Source organism: Manis pentadactyla, chromosome 11 (genome assembly GCF_030020395.1).
Source record: "Manis pentadactyla isolate mManPen7 chromosome 11, mManPen7.hap1, whole genome shotgun sequence".
NCBI classification, from domain to species: Eukaryota; Metazoa; Chordata; class Mammalia; order Pholidota; family Manidae; genus Manis; species Manis pentadactyla.
Genome location: NC_080029.1, coordinates 91,737,120 through 91,759,487, shown reverse-complemented (window position 1 = coordinate 91,759,487; position 22,368 = coordinate 91,737,120). Strand labels below are relative to the sequence as shown.

General features: G+C 46.5%; 2 protein-coding genes across 10 annotated transcripts in view; one reads left to right on the top strand and one right to left on the bottom strand.

Annotated features, from left to right (window-relative positions):
* The window catches only part of ZNF106 (zinc finger protein 106), a 68,897-nt gene extending 65,035 nt beyond the window's left edge, over positions 1-3,862 (top strand). For all 5 annotated transcript variants that reach the window (XM_036923728.2, XM_036923727.2, XM_036923726.2 and 2 more), the window contains one exon: positions 35-3,862. In XM_036923728.2, the coding sequence (XP_036779623.2) occupies positions 35-91 (57 nt within the window). In that variant the 3' untranslated portion in view covers positions 92-3,862. The remainder of the gene's footprint in view (positions 1-34) is intronic.
* Positions 3,863-8,378: 4,516 nt separating this feature from the next.
* The window catches only part of CAPN3 (calpain 3), a 50,266-nt gene continuing 36,276 nt past the window's right edge, over positions 8,379-22,368 (bottom strand). For 2 of the 5 annotated variants that reach the window (XM_036923731.2, XM_036923729.2), the window contains 16 exons: positions 21,358-21,435; positions 20,407-20,567; positions 19,209-19,378; positions 18,836-18,847; positions 17,925-18,133; positions 17,114-17,150; positions 15,295-15,312; positions 12,325-12,438; positions 11,298-11,375; positions 10,867-10,924; positions 10,731-10,795; positions 10,248-10,316; positions 10,077-10,155; positions 9,747-9,863; positions 9,404-9,462; positions 8,379-9,009 (listed from right to left, as the gene is read on the bottom strand). In XM_036923731.2, coding sequence (XP_036779626.2) covers positions 8,983-9,009; positions 9,404-9,462; positions 9,747-9,863; positions 10,077-10,155; positions 10,248-10,316; positions 10,731-10,795; positions 10,867-10,924; positions 11,298-11,375; positions 12,325-12,438; positions 15,295-15,312; positions 17,114-17,150; positions 17,925-18,133; positions 18,836-18,847; positions 19,209-19,378; positions 20,407-20,567; positions 21,358-21,435 — 1,351 coding nt within the window. In that variant the 3' untranslated portion in view covers positions 8,379-8,982. The remainder of the gene's footprint in view (positions 9,010-9,403; positions 9,463-9,746; positions 9,864-10,076; positions 10,156-10,247; positions 10,317-10,730; positions 10,796-10,866; positions 10,925-11,297; positions 11,376-12,324; positions 12,439-15,294; positions 15,313-17,113; positions 17,151-17,924; positions 18,134-18,835; positions 18,848-19,208; positions 19,379-20,406; positions 20,568-21,357; positions 21,436-22,368) is intronic. The other 3 variants (XM_057488737.1, XM_057488735.1, XM_057488736.1) reach the window with 2 other exon arrangements.

Below are 22,368 nucleotides of genomic sequence, written 5' to 3'. Positions count from 1 at the left end.
CTTTTCTCTCATGAGCCTTTTCCCTTATTCCTAGGATGCTGCAGGACACATTGAACGACACGCTGAGGAAGACAGCAAAATTGATTCATGAAGTTTTTTGCCTCCCATGTTGGGAAGTCATTAGTTGAACTAATTTCACATCAGCCCCTCACACCGGCCACACTTTTACCTGCCTCAGTGAAGCAGGGAAGGAGAAAGTGGTTACTAGCCAGGCTTACCACTAGCATAAGTCTGGGCATCTCTATGGGATGATAGGTTACAATCTAAGTTCTTGCTGGAGGTTTAAACAGATTTAAAGGAACCATCCTCCTCTGGGACAGCATGGCATGTAGTAATCTATGCTCCTAGTGTTCTCCAGATCTCCAGATGTTTATTAAATATGAAGATCTTAATTGGTTACCCAGTGTGTCACTAATCATACATATATTTTGCTGATTTCAGTTTGTGATTTTTAGTTTATGTTCTTATGATGGTGTAAGCCTAGAGTCAGGCTTTAGAGTACATGTTCAAATGCTATATTTTTAGACTCAGTTTTAATTTCAGCAAATAGTTTTCTTTCTGAACAACTAAGTGTAGTATGTTTCAATATTCTCTTGCTTTGTAGGTGGATAGAGCTGGCTTTAAATGCTGAAGGAACACACAGTAGGTTTTTAACAGCTAGCATGACTGCTCTATTGATTATATTTTAAGAACTCAGACAGCAAATCACATAATGACAACTCTTCATAGATAGCACTTCCTGTTGGACCTCTTTGCAAGTTTTGGTGGAGTGCCCAGTTTAAGGCAGTTCACAGCTCTAACATCTGCCTTGAAACTAAGACCTCGGCACTCACTGCTGCAGGCATTGTCAGGTGTTTGAACTGGAGGCACATCTTTATCTCACTTTCCAGTTTCTGACTCTCCAATCCTCCAGTGGGTTTGCAATCTTTTTGTTTACTGCATTGCCAACACCTATCTTTCCCACTCTCTAGGTGTGCCTAGACTAATAATGGCAGCCATCAAATACTTCCTCTGGGCTCACAGGGTGCTTCCCACTCACCTGCAGTACCCAAGATAGGGGAATTAGGATAAAGCATCTGAAGACAGTTTTTAGGGCCTCAAACAGGCTTCTTAGAGACTGAAACCTTCTGAAACCTTACCTGACCTTTACCTCCCTACTAACTGGGAAATAAGAGTGGAGTATGGTGAAGGTAAAGACTCTACTTGTCCACTGAGGGCCACCAAATTAACAAAGCCTAGTGAGACTGCTTTGTGTTTGGATTGATTTTCTCTGGACTCTTAAGAAAATCTCTTGAAGTGTTGCCTTCTACCCTTTTTCTGGATTCTAAAAAGTGAAAGATTCTTCAGAGAGAGAGAGAAGGGAGAAGAGCCTAGTGCCACATATCAAGCTCCAGGATGTGGCACCTCCTGTTTTCTAGGATTGCGGAGCACCGGTTTATTTCTACCCCCGTTAGTGTACATGTCTCCTTCAGGCTCTAGACAGGGAGACTTCCCTGAGGGTACATGGATGGGTTTCAAGAGAGTATGAAAAGCTCCCTGAAATTGTATGCAAGGCTAAGTATTTATTCTTTTCTCCAATAAAGGCTCCAGTGGTTCATACTGGATCCAGAAAGCAGTTAAGAGCTAATCTAGGAGCTACTACTAGGTAATTCATGGCCCTACAAGCTATTTACTTCTGTCCTTAGGAATGGGAACCTCCTTTGTTGACCACACTGTTGAGATTTGTATGTTACTTGAGAGAGAACAGAGAGGACCTCATTGCATAAAGTGTATTTGTGCTATTTCTGTATGAGATTAAGAACCTTTCCCACTTCTCACCCCCATTTCCTGTAAGTGTGATCAGAAAAGCCACACTGTTCATTGGGCTTTCCCAGGAAAGTGTATTTGGATTTACTGTTAAACCTGGCATTTTATTCTGGGCTTTAGTGAAGCCACATTTCCACGTTGACTGGGCAGTGTGCTAAGAAAGTCTTGTATGCTCTGTTGCATAGTTGTCCTGTCCTAGTACAGGTCTGAAAAGATGAGAGTGGTGGAGTCTTTGTACAGCAGGAAGGGGGTATGTGAGGTGTTGGGCAATCATGGGGAACATTTGAAGGTATGAACAGACTGATAGAATCAGCAAGAACTGATTTGGGTTATTACACTTTGTTAAAATTGTACACAGTCTATCTGCCTCTTTGTGTGCAGGTGTGAATGTTCCTTATACGGCTGTGTGTGTGTGTGCGTGAGCACCTATACTTGTAATACTTCTCGTTTCACAAAAATTTCTTTGAAGCAATGGCAATAATGTCTTTGTTTCGAGAATGTGTAAAATTTGTTTAACCCCAGGTTAGTGTTTTAACGTAAATGCACACTGTTCTTGCCCTCTGTTTAGAAATAAAGGTACCATAAGCATCTTGTTTGCTTATGGTTGTGTGTTCATACTCTTAAGAGTCTTGAAAGTTAAGTAGAACTTTAGTTGTTTTTTAGTCTTCTACAATGTCTTGACTGGTTCTAGCCCTCTGTCTCCCCTCAGAGAAGAGCTGTGGCTCAGGGATTTGCATTGACTGTGGTATTTAGTACTTAATGAAGGAAGGAAATGTTACACAACCTGACAAAACCCAACTCGTTTATTATAGTGAGTGGGAGGCCATTTTTAGAATATTATTTTTAATTGCCTGTGCCTATTTCTGATGGTTAGAAACCAGGAAAACTATATTATAGATCCTTTTGTGTCCATATGCTAGTATTCTAATGACAGTTGATCCTGACAAAATATCAGTCACTTCAAAATTTTTAATGAGGTTCAGAATGTATTTTGGTGTACTCTTCTATTCAGTTTTAAAGCAATTAAACACAATGCAAACAAAACTCTTGGAGCAAAGAATTATGTTGCCCTGATGCTACTTGAATTTTGAGAGAATGTCATTGCTACTACACTTCTGCTTTTGTGGGGAAAAGTTTTTTCAGCCTCAGAGGAGTTAGCAGTTGAGTGCTTAGCTCCTGACATACCTCTAATTTTTAGGCAATATTATTGCTGTTTAAGTGATAATTTGCCTAACAAAGGGTTTTTTTGGTTTTGTTTTGGGGTAGATTAGGCAGTAGACAACTTTAGTGGATAGGTATGTAGATGATTTGGTGGGAATAGGTATCTGACACTTAGTGGAAGAGAATTCATTGGAGGGGAGATCAAAGTTTATTGTGAAGTGGGATTTGAACAGCATGTACCCTCTGGTTTGCTCAAATAACTAGAATTCATATATGCCAACTTAGAAAGTTTGTTCCTTTTATCTAAAGGAGAGCTCCAAGAACTATTTTGAAGTCCATGCCTGCCACACTGATAAAATAGTTATTTCATCCCTGCCCCATATCGTCGTGATCCTCAGAATTTCAGAGAAGCCATGTAAAGGAAAGGAATGGAAGCTGTGGTGGAGGTGATTTAGGCTGTACTGAGTTCCTTATGTAAGTGGATTTGAAATCCTGATGTGCACCAGACCTAGTACTTACTAGACAATAACCTCTAACCTCACCTCCAACCCCCAACTATGTGACTCCACTGGGTCAAATAGCAACTGAAGTTTCCAAGATTTGCTAATTAGCAGCCCAGTTGAATTGGGAGAGGAGAGAGTCAAATAAGATCTTTCTCCTGCTTTAGAGAAGTAAATGCCCTAGAGCTGTTCCAGCACCCTCAGTATCTGAATTTTTTAAATATTGAAGTAAGGAGTAGAAGAAAGAAATCAGATGACATTTGACTGCAAAAGTGTTCATAAGCAAAATAGCTTAGCCTTCTTACATTTTGGTATAAAGCTGTGAACTTCATGACTTTGTAAAGCAAGATATAAAGCAAATACAAGAAGAAAATAAAGTACTTTTACTAATTGTTCACTTTTGCTACCCTATGTGCATATTTGCAGCCAACCCCTTCTCTTCCATGCTGGTATAGGGAGCAAGAAGGAAATTGGGTGGAAAACACAAGATGTTATAGATATGCCAGAGACCATGGTCCAGATAAGTTTGGTAAACAGCTACTTTTAAGGATTTATCCAAAGTCTACAACAGGTCAGTTAGTGGAGAAACTAGAATTAAAAACTATATCTCTGGGGTTCAAAATGGTAACAGGAAGACCCTGAACTTACCTCCTCCCACAGGTAAGGCAAATTTACAGCTACATATAAAATAATTTTTCTCTGAGAAGGACCTGAGAACTAGATGCATAGCAACTCCACAACAGAAAATGAAAGATGGAACATATAGGAAAAGCAGAGACTTGGTCTCATCCAGAACCCCACTGCAAGCGTGATCTGCGATCAGGAAGGGATCACCAAAACGTGGAACTTTACCTTAAAGAATGAAGGAACTATGCCCCAAGTCAGGGATCTGGCAGCAGAAAAATGAGCCCCCAAAACACCTGATTTTGAAAATCAACAGGGATTAAGTCAAGGAAAGCACAGAACTACAGGGAATGAAGAACCCTTTCTTAAGGGGTTAACACTTGCCCAAAGATCCAGCACAAAAGCAACAGGTTGAAAAGTCCATAGGTTCTAGTTGTAGGGGAGACCCAATTACAAATCCTAAAGCTGCTACCAGAGAGGCAGGAACCTTCAGTGGACTTCTTCTGGGGACAGAAGTGCTGGTGGGTGCCACTTTTGTGATGTCATTCTAACTTGCTGGAGATAGAACTGGTGGGCACCAGCTTTGGAGCCCTCCCTCCGTCCTGCTAGCACCGGTGGGTGTGTTCCGTGCCTCACCCATTCTGCACCCTGCCCACCTCATGTTGTAGCTGCACCACAAACGGACTTGATAGATATATGAAAAGCATTCCATTCAAAAGCAGTAGAATACATATTCTTTTCAAGTTAACATGAAACATTCTACAGAGTATATCACATGTTGGGCAAGAAAACAAGTCTCAATAAATTTAAGATGATTGAAGTCATCAAGCATCTTCGACCACACTGGTATGAAACTAGAACTCAATTACAACAAGAAAACCAGAAAAACAAAAGCATGGAGTGAACAACATGGGTCATTAAAGATATAAAAGGAAAACGAGACAAATGAAAACAAATATGACATAGCAAACTGAGACGCAGCAAAAGTGGTTCTAAGAGGGAAGTTCATAACAATACAGGCCTACCTCAAGAAACAAGAAAAGTCTCAAATAGTCTAACTTCATACCTAACAGAACTAGAAAAAGAACAAAGAGAGCCCAAAATTAGTAGAAGGAAGGAAATAACAAAGAGCAGAGAAGGAAAAAATGAAATAGAGACTAAAGAAAACAATAGAAAAGATCAGTAAATGAAGAGCTGGTTTTTCGAAAAGACAGACAAACCTTCAGCTAGACTAGCGAACAATAAAGAGGACTCAAATCTGAAATGTAAGAGAAGTTAAAACCAACACCACAAAAATAAAAAAAGAACCATAAAGGACTACTATGAACAATTATGTGCCAGGAAATTTGATAAATATTAAGAAATGGATAAATTACTAGAAATATAACAATCTTCCAAGACTGAATCAGGAAGAAAATAGAAAACCCAAAAAGACCAATTACTAGTAAGGAGCATGAATCAATAATCAAAAACCCAACAAGAGTCCAGGACCAAACAGATTCATTGGCGATTTCTTCCAAACATTTAAAGATTTAACACCTATCCTTCTCAAACTCTGCCAAAAAATAGAGGAGGTTGGTGGGGAGGAATGCTTCCAAACACATTTTACGAGGCCGGCATTACCCTGATACCAAAACCAGACAAGGACACCAAATTAATTAATTAATTAATTAAATTATAAGCCAGTATCCTTAATATGAACATAGATGGACAAATCCTCAACAAAATATTAGCAAACCAAATTTAACAATACATTGAAAGGAACATAGACCATGATCAAGTAGGATTCATTCCAGGGATGCAAAGATGGCTCAACATCTACAAATCAATGTGAAATGCCACATTAACAAAATGAAGGGTAAAAATCATAATATCATCTTAATGGATGCAGAAAACACATTTGACAAACTTCAACATTGATTTATGATAAAAAATCAGCAAAGTGGGTATAGAGGAATGTACCTCATTATAATAAAAGCCATATATGCTATGGCAAACCCACAGCTAACAACATAATGGGGAAAAACTGAAAAGCTTTTCCTCTAAGTTAAGAAACAAGACAAGGATGCCCACCTCACCACTTATATTGAGCAGAGTATTGAAAGTTCTAGTGTGGCAATCAGACAAGAAAATGAAATGCATTGAAATTGGAAAGGAAGAAGTAAAACTGCCACTATTTACAGATGATATGACACTATATACAGACAATCCTAAAAACTCCACCAAAAAAGTGTTAGAACGAATAAATGAAGTAAGTGGCAAGATACAAAATCAATATACAGAAACCTATGGTGTGTCTGTATACTAATAACAACTAACAGAGAAATTAAAGAAATAACCCCATTAACAACTGCATCAAAAAGAATAGCTAGGAATAAATTTAACCAAGGAGGTGAAAGACTTGGTCACTGAAAACTATGATCCACTGATGAAAGATGCTGAAGAAGACACAAATAAATGGAAAAATGCTCATGGATTGAAGGAATCAGTATTGTTAAAATGTCCATACTATGCAATCTACAGATTCAGTGTAATCCCTATTGAAATTCCAATGGCATTCTTTCACAGAACTAGAACATAATTCTAAAATTTGTATGGAACCACCAAAGACCCCAAATAGCTAAAGCAATACTGAGAACAATAAACCTGGGGGTATTAAGCTCCCTGACATCAAGCTATACTACAAAGCTACAGTAATCAAAACACTATGGTACTGACACACACACACAGATCAGTGAAACAGAAGTGAGAGCCCAGAAATAAACCTCTACACGTATGGATAATTTACAAAGTTGCCAAGAACATACAATGGAGAAAGGACAGTCTCTTCAATAAGTGGTGTTGGGAAAACTAGTCAACTACATGCAAAAAAGTAAAATTAGGCCACTGTCTTACACCATATAAAAAACTAAAACCGGTTAAACACTTGAATATAAGACTTGGAATCATAAAATTCCTAGAAGGAAACATAGGTGGTAAGCTCCTTGATGCTGGTCTTAGCGATGTTTTTGTGGTCATACTCCAAAGGAAGGGAAACAAAAACAAAAATAAACAAGTGGGACTACTTTAAACTAAAAAACTTCTGAACAGCAAAGAAAACATCAATGAAAAGGCAACCTACTGCTTGGGAGAAAATATTTGCACATGATATGTCCAATAAGGGGTTGGTATCCAAAATATATAAAGAATGCATACAACTCAACAACAAAAAACCCTGATTTAAAAAATGGGCAGAGGATCTGAATAGACATTTTCACAAAGACAACCTACACATGTTCAACAGGCACATGAAAAGATGTTCAATATCACTATCAGGAAAATGAAAGTCAAAACCACTATGAGATACCACCTTATACCTGTTGGAATGGCTGTTATAAAAAAGACAAGAAGTAAGTGTTGAAGAGAATGTTGCAAAAAGGGAACCCTAGTACACTTGCTGGAAATGTAAATTGGTGCAGCCACTATGGAGATTCCTTAAAAAATTAAACATAGAACTACTGTATGATCCAGCAATTCCACTACTTGGTATTTATTCAAAGAATACAAAAACACTAACTCAAAAAGATAAGTGCACTCCTAGGTTCATTGCAGCATCTAAATGTCCATCTATAGATGGGTGTATATGTGTATATATGTATACACACACAAACCATAAAAAATGAAATCTTGCCATTTGTAAGAGCATGGATAAACCTTGATGGTATTATGCTAAGTGAAATAAGTCAGTAGGAGAAAAACAAATAGGATTTCACTCATATATGGAATCTTAAAATAAAATAAAAGGAACAAAACAAACTCAGATACATAGATTAGGGTTAACCAGAGGGGAGGGATTGGGAAGTGAATGAAAGCGGTGAAGGGGGTGACTTATAGGGTGATGGGTGGTAACTAGACTTTTGGGGTGATCATTTTACAGTTGCATAGATGTCAAATAATAGTAATGTACACCCGAACTTATTTTTTTTCACTACATCTACATCTCTGCTCCATTATGCTCGTCAGGTAACTGACCCCACAGTTATAGGAGACCCGTCTATTCTTGACGTTTTATACACCAAAAGTTACTCCCCTTCCTTTCCTTGTATATCTTGGAAAGTATCTGAGTGATTCCTATGTTCAAAAAATATCAATAGGCATGATTAATGTGGGTTTCAGTTATTTGTGTATGTATGTGTGTTTTCTGTTGTATTCTGGAAACTAAGGCTTTCTATATGTGATAGGTGAGTTGAAAGCTACTCAGCCCTGCTATGGCTGATATCTAGATGTGAGAAGACAAAACACAGTTGAGCCAGCCATACACATGCCTTTATTTAGATTAACTCTTTTTATAATGCAGCCACATTTATGAGTCAGACAACCCAAAGTACCCAGCCCTCTTCCACTGAGCTAGTCTACCCTGGAGCAGGTCCATGCTGAAACAATCAGAACCAAGTGTTAGTTTGGTTACTGTTCCATGGGTGGGAGGTCAAAGAGGAGATAGAGGGCTCTAGCACAAGGAGGTGCTGAGTGCCATCGGCAAATGCTTCCGTGGACAGCCCGGGGCAAGCAAAGGAGAGCATGTGCTTCAGAGCCAAGGCCACTCAGTTTCTGAGCAAACCTCTTAGCTGGGCTGTAACTAGCTGACACAGACACTTGCCTCCATGTCACAAAGGGACAAAGCTGTTCTCCCTATCTCGTTCCTTAATTAAAAAGTCAGTGTGGGTATGACAGATGGACAGATGCCCTAAAGCCAAGGGGAGCATGAAGTAGAGGAGGAACAAGACCTGTGAGGTGCCTGGAGGCCTGCTGGGGAGGCAGCTACTATGTCTTTGGAGGTATGTGGCTCTAGCTATACTGGGTGAAATTGAAATCCTGAGTGATCCTGCATGGTCTTCAATGAGGCCAGATTGTTTCAGGCGTACATGGTGAGCTGCAGCCACTGAAAGAGGAAGTCCCAACATCAGAATGCAGACAAGAAAAGAGAACCCAACTCTAAGGATCTTACAGGGTAGGGGAAAAGGGACACCCTGCATGTCAGGCACTGGGAAGATTACCTTAAGCAGCTATTTATTGCATCTGTCCTCCAGATCTCCCCGAGAAAGGTATATGTTTTCCAGCATAAAGTCGTTTTAAGAACTGAGGCCCCTGGGAGCCTTGCCCCAGTACACATTCCCTGTGAGCCACAACCCCACTGAGCTTCCCTTTATGTTCCTTTCCTACCCCATCCCTCCACCACACATTTGGAAGTGAGTACACAGTGGGGCTGCTCTGCCTCAGACTCCACCTTGAATTTTTAGGTGCAGGGGGAGTATACTGCTTCTATTAGGCTTTACCTCAAGAACGTTGAGTTTGATGATACCGTCTCCATCTTTGTCAAATGCATTAAAAGCTCCTGTGTGGAAGAATGCACACGCCAATTTCAGGCTCACCCCCGCTCCACAACTAACTTTTCTTAAGAGGACATGCTGGGTACTATCCTTCAGCACAAAAATCTGCAGGCAGAGTATCAACAGTAATGCCTTTGCCATCCCATTTGGAGCCTAAATGGGGCCTTCGCCTTGGTTCAGCCATGGCAGTAGATGAGAAGACCAGGCTGAGATCCCCACTGCCACCGCTGACACTGTGGGAGGAGGGCAGGAAGGGCACAAGAGAGCAGAAGGGGAGCCCGCCACTTACTGAACATGCCCTCCAGCCTGACAAAGCAGCAGATGAAGCTGTCAAAGTCGATGTTCATGTGTCTGTCAGCATAGCGCATGGTTATGATGTCGTAGAGCTGGCTGTTGAGGTGGAATCCTGTGGGGGGCCGGGAGAGGGAAGTGAGTTGGCGTCCTGAGGCCTGCATTGTTTTCCCTGCCTCTTGGCCACTCTGTGGCCTGGGTGAGGGAAAGAGAGAAACCCTTTCTCCCTTCCTCTAGGAACGCCCTGGGGGCCTAGTCCTCCTCCCTCCCCTTCCTGCTGACGGCAGCTCCAGTCCGCATCCTGGCCACCCCCTTTCATCCCCGGTACCTGCATCATTGACTGCGTTTCTCATCTCATAGCTGTTGATGGTGCCGGATTGGTCTGTGTCATAGTGTTTGAAGATTTTCTGGCAACAGAAAATTTGAAAACAGAGCTCACACCCTGAACCCCTGCCATCAAGCCCCTCCTTCACTCCCACACTCCAGTCTCTCTTCCTACCTGCCAGGCTTTGATCTTCTCCCAGAGGTGATGGAACTCCTGCAGGTTTAGCCTCCCAGAGCCATCTGTCTAGGGGAAGGTCAGGGCCACAGGGCACCCAGAACAAAATCCCCTTGATTGGGAGGGGGAGGCAGCCCCATAGGAAGGCTCTGCCCAGGACAGTCTACCTATTGCCCTGTCCCGGTGTTTAACACCCCTTCTGTTCCTCCCCAGGCAAAGTCAGTGTCGCTCTAACCAGAAAGCCTTGTCTCCTCAGGACCACTTCCGCTTGGGCAGGGCCCCAGGCGGAAGCCCAGCCCTGAGGTAAGAGCAGGGGCTGGGTCAGACACATAGCCAGGATATTCTGACTCAGGACCTCCTCAAGTCTCCTTAGACATGAATTTGGTCCCCTCTGCTTGACTGGGCACCCCTCATTGTTTCCTTGGACCTCGTGGGCTGCACAGGGGCTGATGACAGGGTGGGGAAGGGTAGCAGGAAGGATACGTCCATGAGAGCAATCATGCTGCGGCAAGACTCCAGTGTGAATCCTTGTGTCTTCAGGTCCTTATCTGGGAGGTAAGAACACGAGTGAGGAGCTGCTTGCAGATAAAGACACCATCCCTCACCAGTTTGAACTCACGTTTGTTCACAACTGTGTTGAGGATATTCTTGAGCTCATCTGCACAGATCTCCATGTCCTGAGGAGGAGGGGAGAGTCACAGCTCAAGTGTAGTAACTAATGGAGCAGAGGCTTTGCAAAACAAATCTCAGCTGTCCATGTTTGCAAAGCCCTGTCAGGCTTTCCTGTTGTGGGGAGGCTGGGGCTTTTCTGAGGGGGACACATAGCACACCCTCAGCTGTCCAGACTGCTGTGGGTGCCTCAGAGCAAAGCACTCCAACCACCCAGTGGATGTGGCAGTCTAAAACTCAGGAACATGACTTGTGGATTCCTGTGCTACACACATACATCCCACTTACACCAAAAGCCAAAACGCCCTGTACTGAACTGGTCATCTGAGCAGTTACTCAAGGAAAGGAGTATCTGGGAGAGTCTGGTTTGGAGGAACTCACATCTCCTGCTATCTGCCTGAAAATGTTCTGGAATTGCCGCAGCTCCTCACTTTCTCGGTTGGTGTTGGCAGGCTGTGGCTGTGGAAGCACAAAGGAAAACTGGTTCCCAGGAATTGGGGAGATGGATAGACCCAGCAGGAAAGTTCCTCTGGGCTGAAGGAGCCAGAGTGCTCACAGCGGCCTTCGGCGGCAGCAGGAGCTGGGACAGGACCGGCGTTCTGTCCGAGTCAAACCTGGAGAGCTGGAGTGAGGGTCATCCAAGCCCCCGTGATCCTTCACTCCACACCTGCCAGCCTGGTCACCCAAGCCAGAGGAGATGTTAGCCATGCAGACATGGGGACAGCCACCTTGGGCTCCTCCCCCCATCCCCACCAGCTATAGCCCTTTCCACTCGCTTCACCATCCCAAACAAATGAGCCCCAGCAGGACAAAGGGAGCTAGACCATTCTGATACCTCCAGCCACCTCTGTCCTCAAGTCCTCAGAGGAACCCCCTTTGTCCCCCACTCCAGGACAGAGGAGGTGGCTCCAGGTCTGCCTGCAGACTTTTGTCTCTTAGCCTCACCTCCACTAAGCATTATATGACTGCCTCCCTCCACTCCAATCCAACACCCTCCCCAAGCTCTGAAGGACTCTGTTTCTGGTACCAGCTCCCTTTTCTGTACTATTATTTATTCCTCTGTTGTCAGGAGCTTGAGGACACCAGGAAATAGGATTTGTGTCTCAGGCTTTGCCTACCCACTCAGTCCTCACTGTCCTGGCTGTAGGAGGCTCCAGCATGGAGGCTCAGCCTGTCCTTCCCAAAGCAAGGACTGGCTTCGTGTGGCTGCCAACCCCCAAGACATTCGCCCAGGCAGCATCCCAGATTTTAGGAGAACTTGAGAGAAAAGGTCAGTGGGACAAATCCAAACCTCTGGATGTTAAAGGGACAACCCGCCCCTGTGGCCCCTCCACCCCTGAGCACCCAAGAGCATAGGAGGACCCCAGCTGTGGGCTGGCCACCCCATTCGTGTCACATGCTCAGAAACCTGCGGGGATTTCTCTTGCTTATCAGGGCTTGTTTTGTCTTTGCCCTCCTCTGATTCCTGGTCCACACCCAGTTCCTTGTTGCTGTTTGCTCTGTCTGAAACGAAGATGATGGGCTGGAGAGAGGAGGGAAGTGGGGAAAGGGCAGGAGAGAAGCAGAGATCATAGACTGAGCAAGCACTCGGAGGCAGCCTCTGTCCTGGGGCAGCTCTGACCAGAGAAGAGGCAAAGAGCAGAATCAGGAGCTCTGGACCTCAGTTTCAGCTCCATCTCTGCCACTCACAAGCTGTATGACTTAGGGAAAGATGCCAAGTCTCTACCCCTCAGTTCCTTATCTCCTTGTGATAGAGTTGGGAAGATTCAACAAGGCAGTTAGTACAGGTGAGAAGCTGTGTGGGCTTGTGTAGCACTTTTCAAATATTTCATAGACTTTCTCCCAAATGGGAAACTGTTCAAATTAAATTTCCCCAGAAGCCCAGTGTGCATGAAGTCATTAAAGACAGAGCTTCTCTGATGAAGACCTCCACCCTCAAGGCAGCGGTCTCCCCGATAATCATCATGGCAGCTAGTGGAGCAGCTCCAAGGAACCCCTAAGCCTCTGTGGGGGACAGATTGAAAAGAGAACTGAGGTTAGTGGCGTGGTCAGTGGGGGAGAGGCCGGAACACTGGGCTGGAATCCCAGTGCTGCCCCTCACATGTAAGAAACATCCTCTTGGTCCTCAGTTCTCACATCCAGTAACGTGGATGATAAAGCCTGCTTTGCCTTCCCCGTGGGGCTCTTGGGGGTGGGGGGTGCAGTCACATGAGAGAGTTAAGTGTAAAATCACACTGCAGAAACATCCAAGATGCTACACAGACATAAGGGATATTACCAAGACATGCTCATGCAAATAAATTGGATACAGAAAGGGCAGGAAGCGGCTGCCATGTCAGGCCGATCCTGTTTGGTGCTATACACCCAGCAAAGAAGCCAGAGGAAGACTAGGCTGCAGGGGCTGGTGGCTGCTGTGCAGAGAGCAAAGGGGCAGTCAGAGTCTCTCAGAGCAGGAGAAGAGCCTGACTGGTCTCTGAGTGTTCATCTGCCTTTCCACGTTGTGCATCCAGGGAAACATGAATGGGTAGACCTATGGCCCCAAAGGCCCTGGCTTGCTCTGCCTTCCAAGCAAAGGATCTTGCTTAAGCAACTGATGCTTGGGGTCCCAGAGCAAGTGCAGGCCACAGTCTGAGGGGGAGTGTGTGCCCACAGACATAATGTGGCCTTGAGGCACCACTGCAAGGCACATGCTTTCCAGCCCAAATGTGGGTCTGGACCACACAGGCCTTGGAGTGTAAGGGACCTGCACCAGAAAGGTGAGGGCAAGAAACATCAGTTTGGGGGCAGATACATATAATTTCCGGTTAATTGTCCCTACTCATTAATTGTGTGTCCTTGGGCAAGTCACTTCACTTCTCTGAATCTTTATCCTCACCTGTAAAAGTGGAATAATAACAACACCTACCTGTAGATACTGTTGTAACTGAAAACTGTGTTTTACCACTAGCACAGCCTAATATGTGGAAGGTATTTGATGAATGTCAATTTGTCTGCACCAGCACCAATACTTGGAGGACCCCTGTGCTGGATCCTTCCAGGTGCCACCACAAACACTAACATCTAACCTTGTCTAGTGGCCTGTGGTTGCTGTCTCAGCATTTGAGGATGCCCAAAGGTCAGTCATTTCTGGGTGGCACTCTGAGCGGTCAAACTAAAATTCTGAAAAGGGCAGCCACTATTGTAGGCATTACTGCCCTGCAGACTATGGGGAAATTATAGGGTACATGGAACAACGATAGAATAGGAGGAAGTTTGAGTTGCTTAAACAATGGAATTTTCAAATTCCAAAACCATACAAAGGCAACAGCTGCCCTGGTCACAGATGAAAGCTTTCCTCTGAGGCCCTGAGATGCTCTTAGTACCCATGGTCACCTTTAGCAATAGTGTCTTTACAGCAGAGTGGCTATAACCAGGACACCGAGGAGAGGCTATTAGAAAAGAAGCGCTGGTCAACGAATGGAGGATGGCAACTACCCGGGACCCCAGGAAGGGAAGCTGCCCAGAAAGCTCTCACTCCTTCCCCCTTAATCCAGGCAAGTTGAGTAACTCCCCCCGGGCACAGAGGGTGTCTGTTCTCTTCCCCTTCCCCTTTGCCATCTGGGCACAGGCAGCCTGGAGTCCAGCAGGGCCTTTGACTTAGAGGGGCTGCACTGGAGTGAGCAGTCACTGTCCAGAAGGGGCTTTGCAACAGTCCTCTCCCACCCCTCCCCCAGAAGGCTAGGTAAAGAAGGAGGAGTGGGGAGCAGGCAGCAAAAAGAGGAGGGAGAAGGAGCTGTTCTGTCTACGGAGCAGGCCGCTGGCATTGTGAGACCCTCACTCTCCATGAAAACCCTCACAGGCATCTCACCGAGCAGCAGAACCACTGGCATTCCCCATGAAGAATCAAGCCTTGTTTGGCATAGCCAAACCCACTTCTGAGGAGAAAGGGGTTCTCCTCTTGTTTTTTGCAGGAGCCCCCATGTCGGGCCCACTTTCACTGCATGTCCCCCCTCTCCCTCCACCCAAGGGGGCAGGACGGCATGTGGTTCAGAGCACAGAGCCTGGAGCAGATGCTTGACTCCACGTGCTGGCTCTGCCACTTTCTGGATATGTGGCCCTGGGCAAGTTGGTTACTCTGTCTGTACCTTTTCTTCCTCTGAAAACGGCATAATAATAATAATGCTAATCTCACCGATTGGGTTTATCCATGGAAAGCATGTAAGAGGGCCTGGCACTGTCTTCACCCAGCAAGTATTAGCTACCTGTGTCCCACCCCCGTGGCTGCAGCAGGAGCTGGGGGTGGGGGGCAGCGGGGGAAGAGGCGAGTCTGGTGCCCGTGCACTTGCACCCACATGCGCACGCACTCCGTGCTGTCCACCACTCACCCTGTTATACCCACCTTTGTTTTTTTCTTTTTCTGCACAAGCAAAGGAAACAGTAAATGCAGAATAAGTAAAACATAAGTTCCCAGAAAACCTAGTGGCTTTTGGCTTCCCTGTGACCTGGTCCTCAGCCTGGGGTAAAGTTCTGGGGCCCAGAGATTCAGGTCACGTGGAGCCAAAAGGGGCCTGGAAGGTGAAGGGAGAAGAGAATTCCCCAGGCCCAGAGCCCAGCAGCTGCTATGGCTTTGCTTTCAGAGTCCGCCGTTAGTAGCCACAGCCAAGGAAAGGGGTCTTCTGGCTAACGTTTTCTATTTTTTTTTAATGAAGTTGGTTACTACAGCACCCACAATTGACCCACACAGAATTGACTGCCTGGAAATGATTTTTTTCCATCCTACAGAGTTTTTTGTTTGTTTTTTAAGCAAATATTTAATCTATGAAGATACTTAATATGGAAATCCAGGTTTGGGGCTGCTTCTGTGAAATGAGAAGCTCTGGCAGGCGGTGCAGGCCTGCAGCCTCCTATGGCAGAGCAGCTGCCCTCTGCGCCCTCCAGCCTGCCACAGTCACCGCCACTTCAGTTGTCCCTCCAACACTGAAGCCAAGTGTTAGTTGAGAACTACAGGCAAACATGCCGGTGTAGAGATACCAAAACCCCACCCCTGCCTGTTCTACCCAGTAGGTGGAATACCAACCCCCATAAGCTTTTGAATTTGCAACTCCTGATAAATACACTGATTACAATGTCCAAAAGATAAGAATAGAACCAAGTGCACTTCATACTAAAACCAATGTCTGTGATAATCCAGAAGGCAGCTGGAGATCTGGCACTGGCCCAGGGTCAGCGTTAGAACCATGAGGGTCACTACCCAGAAGACAGTTGAGTGGAGCATTTCTTGTCCTCTTTTTGGCCCAAATCATACCCACAGGGCACAAGGGACTGTTTGTTAACCAGGGACCCAAAACCTAAGGCAGTCACAAGACTCCTCAACACAAGGAGACTCCCACACACACACGAACCCTGTGCTTCGAACCTTGGACCTCATGCCCCTGGGAGCAGGTCCCAGCTTGGGGTTGAGAGGAACCTGGCCCTGGGCTCTGAGAATCTGGCTGTGAGTTCCTGCCCTGCCACTTACAAGCTCTGTGACTCAAGGGGGGCATTTTGCCCTGCTGAGCCTCCACTTCCTTACTTAAAAACCAGGGATAAGAACCTTAGTACAGCTCAGAAACCTTGCAAGCATCAAGTGAGATACACATGTGAGAAGTACCTTATAAGATACGAAGCACATGAATAATCATTCGAGGGCCTAACAGTCACATGCATGACCTCACTGACACAAACTTCACAAAAGCCTTGCAGAGCACATATTATTATCCCCATTTTACAGAGTAGGAAATTGAGTCCAAGGGCCTATACTTGTCCAGGTCAAGCTGGAAGGTGGAAGACCCAGGTTTTGATGCTGACTCCAGAGCTAGTGTATGGCTTTTCTCTATGTGCGGTTGTGCCTCATAATCCAGTGCCAGTCACTGCCCTTGTCGTCCCTTCCTATGGCCACTCCTCCCTCTAATTTTTCCAACTGGGTCTTCCTTCCAGGGCTCTCTTCTGTACTCCCAGTCCCTGGACTAAACGGCCCCAGGACCATAAGGCCCATTACCTCTCATCATGGCAAACAGAAGTTGCAGTAACATGGAATGATTTGCTCTGCACCCACCAGGCTCCTGTCTCCTTCTGCCAGTACCCACTCTCCCCGCAGCCACCTGCCTGTCCCCTGCCTGGATTGGAGAAGGTGGCCCTCTGGTGACCCATCTCTCACATGTGAGAGCTAAACCACTCACCACTGGCCGATCCACGGAGATTGTATTTTCAGCTTCCCTGTGAGGAACACAAACAGGGAGGGGGGCACGTCTTAGTGTCACCAGGAACAAGTAGGAAGCACAGAGATGATCTGCTCTCAGAAGATCACACAGCTTCTCAGAGCCAAGTTGGGAATGGCCTCCAGACAGACCCAGGGACTAACATCCTCCACCCCAGAAAAACAACCCTGTGTAGGCACCTTGCCCAGCACAAATTGTTGGCTTTGCCCAAAGCTCCCCAAAGGCATTACCCAGCCACCTACCCACAGACCCTGTATTTCTTTCAGGGGCGGAGATCAGAGGGACCAGGCCTGTGAACTTATCTGTGGTGGCCAGTAGGGCAGTCTGTGGCCTTGCTGGCTTCCCTGGCCACCCCACCTAAAAGTTAAATCACCTCAACTCCTATCCTTCTCCCCTACTTAATTTTTTCTCCCTATTACTTATCTAACTCTAACATACTATCTTTTCCTACACATTGCTCTCTCATGCTAAAATGTTAAGCCCCATGAAGGCAGGGATTTCTTCTGTTTAATTCACAGCTCTATCCTCAGTGACTAGAAGAGTGCCTGGAACATAGTTGGTGCTCAATAAGTATCTGCAGAATGACTGACTGAATGAATGAATGAATGGGGAAGACATGGCCTGTGGCTCAGGTGCAGAGGAAGAGGTGCAGCCTGGTCGACATACCCCAGGGCTCCTGGAGGAGACTGGTTCAGCGGCCTCATGCCTCCAGTTTCTAGAATGGGCTATGTGGGCTTCTAGGGACAGGTGGGGCAACGGGGCCAAGACTCACTCAGAGAGGTTCCTCTTTTCAGAGAAGACCCGGAGGATGAATTCTCCCTCCTGGTGGGGTTCGTAGGTGGAGGGCACAATGACGTACTCGCTGGGAGGCAGGCGGAAGCGCTGGGACACCTCCCGCATGTTGATGTAGGTCTTGCTCCGGGCCTTGGAGGCGTTGTACAGGAAGAAGTCCTTCTGCAGGTGCTGCTTGTTCCCGTGCATCTGAGGGAGAGGAGAGCCCAAGGCGCCTGAGCCCCTCGGGAGGCACGCCCTCTCCTGGTCACAGTTCCCCTCCAGGGACCCCTCCCCGCCTCCCTCATCACCCGGTTCACAGTCATGACCTGCCTACTCCTGATTCCCAAGGCCTCAAGCAGCTCAGCATCCCTGGAGTGCCCTACGCCACTTCCTCTTCCTCCTTTGCTGTGATTCTGAAGTGAAGGTCAAGTCTATCATCCCGTGCTCATGGCCACTTACCACAGCTGCGGCTGGGCAACTCTGAATCACCCTCAGGCTGGGGAAGAACCCCCAGGAGGCCAGAGGGGCTTTGGCTGGAGCCTGAGGGAGGGGATCCCTCCATCCTAGAGAGGGCAGTCACCTCAGAATGTGTCTATGTGCCTATGTGTGTGGGTGTGTAATTGGGAGTGTGAGCAGGTGTGTGGGTGGGTGTGAACAAGTGTGAATGTATGAAAGTATGTATGTGATGGTCTCTGGTGGGAAGGGAGAAAGGGCACATTGTGAGGGTAACAGGAGGTCCTGCAGGGCCCTGAAGCACCCACTCTGGGGTTGAGTAAAGCAGGCAAGACTCTCTCCGCTCATAGCCCAGCCCACAAAAAGCCCACCAGGAAGGTTCCCGATGTGCCACAGTTGGACACAGGACCCCCAAGTCAGGCTGCACACAATGGCTGGCTGCTGTCACTTCGATACCTCTTTGGGAACCTTGAGGAGAAACAGAAAAAGAAAGTGCTCAGGAGCTGTGGGGGGTCTGAGCAGGGAGGGAAAGCTTGCAGGAGCAGAGTGCCAGCCATTGTAGAGTGAATGCAGAAGTGTGACCCCCCACATACCTACCCGGCTGGCCAGGCCCCACTCCACCTCCCCCACTGTGGGTTTTTCCCACTTGTTACAAATATTACAATTGTTACAAACAATTTCAGTTGGTACAGAGGTTCTGACACCAGTGGGCCTGACTGCAGGGGCTCCGGAAGTCACTGAGCACTGGGGAAGCTGGAGGATCCCCCTGGAAGTCCCCAGAAGCCTCTTCCCTGAGAAGGTATGTGTTTCCTGGGTTGAAGCTGCACACCTCGTAGATGGCGAAGCCAATGGTGAAGAGGTTGGCCCCCAGCTTCCGGTCCTTCCGTCGGTTCTTCTGCATCAGGGCCACCAGGAAGCTGCAGATCACCTGGGAGTCGTCGGGGTCGTCGTCCTCCTCCAGCAGCTTCAGGCGGTACTGGGGGTTGGTCCAGAAAGTGTCTGTGCCGCCCAGAAATGAAGCACACAATCAGATGTGCCTCGGAGAAGAGGCAGGAGGGAGATGAGGTGGAGGGAACCGATTTGCCTTTACTTCTACGTGTCTTACTCGCGTCACTTTGTAACTGCCCCCACCAGCTGATGACGCCTGAGCTATAGGTCCCAGCCCTGACCTGTCCTTTGACTCCCTCCCTCCTTCCCGTCCTCTCTCCCTTTTGTTTTTCTTTCCTTCCTTCCTTCCTTCCTTCCTTCCTTCCTTCCTTCCTTCCTTCCTTCCTTCCTTCCTTCCTTCCTTCCTTCCTTCCTTCCTTCCTTCCTTCCTTCCTTCTTTCCTTCCTTCCTTCCTTCTTTCCTTCCTTCCTCCTTCTTTTCTGTCCATCCTCTCTTTCTTCCTTCCACAGATATATATTGAGTTCTGATCATATAGTCAACTACCATTCTATCTGTACATCCGATTCTCTAGTACACATCTTCACCTGGATATTCTGCAAGGGCCTCAAACTTCTCATGTCCCAACGAGACTCTCTTCCCTGCAAGCCCACAACCAACCCACCAAAAACAAACAGCACACCGATTTTTTTCTCCCAGGTATCTTATATTGTGACATTGACACCACCCACTCAGGCCCCCAAACCAGTATCTTGAAGTCATTCTTTATTCTTCCTTCCCCACATCACCCAATATTCTCTCCCCGAAATCTGCCTCTTCCCCCACCTCTGCTGCTCCTGACACGGTTTGGCTTTCACCACCTCTGGCTTGGACTCTTGCAGCAGCTGCTAACTCGGTCCTCCAGTCCCATCTGCAGCATTATGAACACAATATTGTTCTGACACAATACCCTGCTTAAAAGTGGATACCAGCTCTCTACTGCACACTCCGCAGCAAGGCGGCTTCCTTCTCAGTAAAATGGGGAGGGTTTAATAAGAGAAAGTATGTCTGGAGCTTAGTACAGACTCAGGAAAGCAAATTAATATTCTTCTTCCTGGGGCTTGTTCTGCTTGGACCTGTCCCCCATCCAGAGCGCAGCCCACCTGGGAAGTTGCGGCAGCCGCCAGCAGAGCAGCCCCTCACCCAGCGGCCCTCGTTCACAGACACTGTCCACGTCTGAAGCTTGTCTGACTCCAGGGCATCGGCTGTGAGGTTACAAATCTCCAACTTTGTGAAGTGATAGATGAAATCGTCATATGACATCCTGAGAGGTTGGAAAAAAGAGAGATCCATATGGGAGGCCGGGAAAGGTAAGACTCCAGGGCTAACACACCACAATAAAACAGGGCAGAGGAACTTGATCGTGGCCCCAGAGAGGACCCTCTCCTTCCTTTTTTGGGTAAACCCTGTCAGTTCTGACTTATCCACTCCAAACTACATCTCTTCCATAATGACTTAAACTCATGTTCTTGATGGGAGAGCTCAGCAGCAATTCAGTTTTCTAAACTGTTACTGTGTACTCCTCCACTGGGCCACAGCCCTGAGTTAAACGCAGTGGAAAGAGAGCTTGGGGAAGGACTGACAACTAAGCAAGCAATTTTAAAGGTGATGAGTATCCCAAGTTAGTCCCAGTCCTGGGGAAGGCAGGGGGCTCCTGAAGGCATCCCTTTAAGCTAAGACTTGGAGGCCAAGTAGAAACAACTTGAGTGAGGGTGTAGGTGGCATTGGGTGAGCCAAGTGGAGCCTCTAGGCTCAGAAAACAGCTCTGCAAAGGCCAGGGAGCAAGTGTTCGGAGTTGTGTGTGTGTGGCAGAGGGACACAGGTGAGGCAGAAGCCACGATAGGCTGGTTGGTTCCAGGCTCAGTCATAACTGTATAGTCTGGTGGGCTGCTCTCAGGACCTCATCCTTGCTAAGCCTTAGGCTGGAGAAGGAGAACAGGGCCCAGCCAAAGCTTCCAAAAGCTGAAATGTGATGACCTCTGTCTGGGAATGGATCTGAGACCTCCGCTCCCACCCCACACTCCCCCTCAGGCTCTCCTAGGCCCTGGACTCACCAGAACTCTCCGTCCTCAGTGACCTGGTGCTGCAGACGGGCCTTCTCGTCTTTGTCCACAAAGCTCCAGTCCTTCCAACTGGAGGGAAAATGGAGGATTGTGGAAGGAGGAGGAGGGGAAGGCCCAATGTGGGTTGGGACAAGAAGTATCCAGACAAATATGAAGTTGAAAGAGTAGCCCATTTCCAAATGGAAGCTAGTGTGAGCTACTGAAATACAAATCCGATCTGATCCCCTCAGTGTAAAACCCAAAAATTGCTTCCCACTATCCTCAGGATTAAGACCAAACTCCTTATAAGGGTTTATGAGGACTTGATCTTTCTCTAGTTGAATTTTATACCCCTCCTCATACTTTAAAGGTTAAGAGTTGGGCTCCGAAATAGAGAAATTGGGATTCCAACTTAGCACTAGCTATGCAACCTTGGCATGTCCCCCACCTTCTTTCAGCTTCTGTTTTCTCAACTGTTAATCTGCTCATGAGACTGTGATGAGCAATAAATGACAAAGTACACCCAACCCTTGAATGAAAGAGTTAGGGACCCTGACCCCCTACACAGTCAAAAACCTGTCTGTAACTTTTAACTCCCCCAAAACTTAACTAATAGTCTACAGTTGACTGGGAGCCTTACTGATAACATAAAAAGCTGATGAACACCTATTTTGTATACTATATGTATTATACACTGCATTCTTACAATAAAATAAACTAGAGAAAAGAAAGTGTCTTTTCAAACTGTTACAAATCTGCAAAAAATTTTCCAGTATATTTATTGAAAAAAACTCTGCATGTTAGTGGACCCACACTGTTCAAACCTGTGTTGTTCAAGGGTTGCTGGTACCTGCAAAACTTTGAGAAGAGTGCTCGTCATCTAATAAGTATCTGACTGAGTTACCAAGAAAAAGACTAAGCATGTAAACCTCTCCTTTCTCCTGTCCCCCACCCCCACCAGGAGCTTGGTGTTTCTAAAGGCCAGATGGTTTTATACACTCTCTCTCCTCCAGAGGGAGAAAA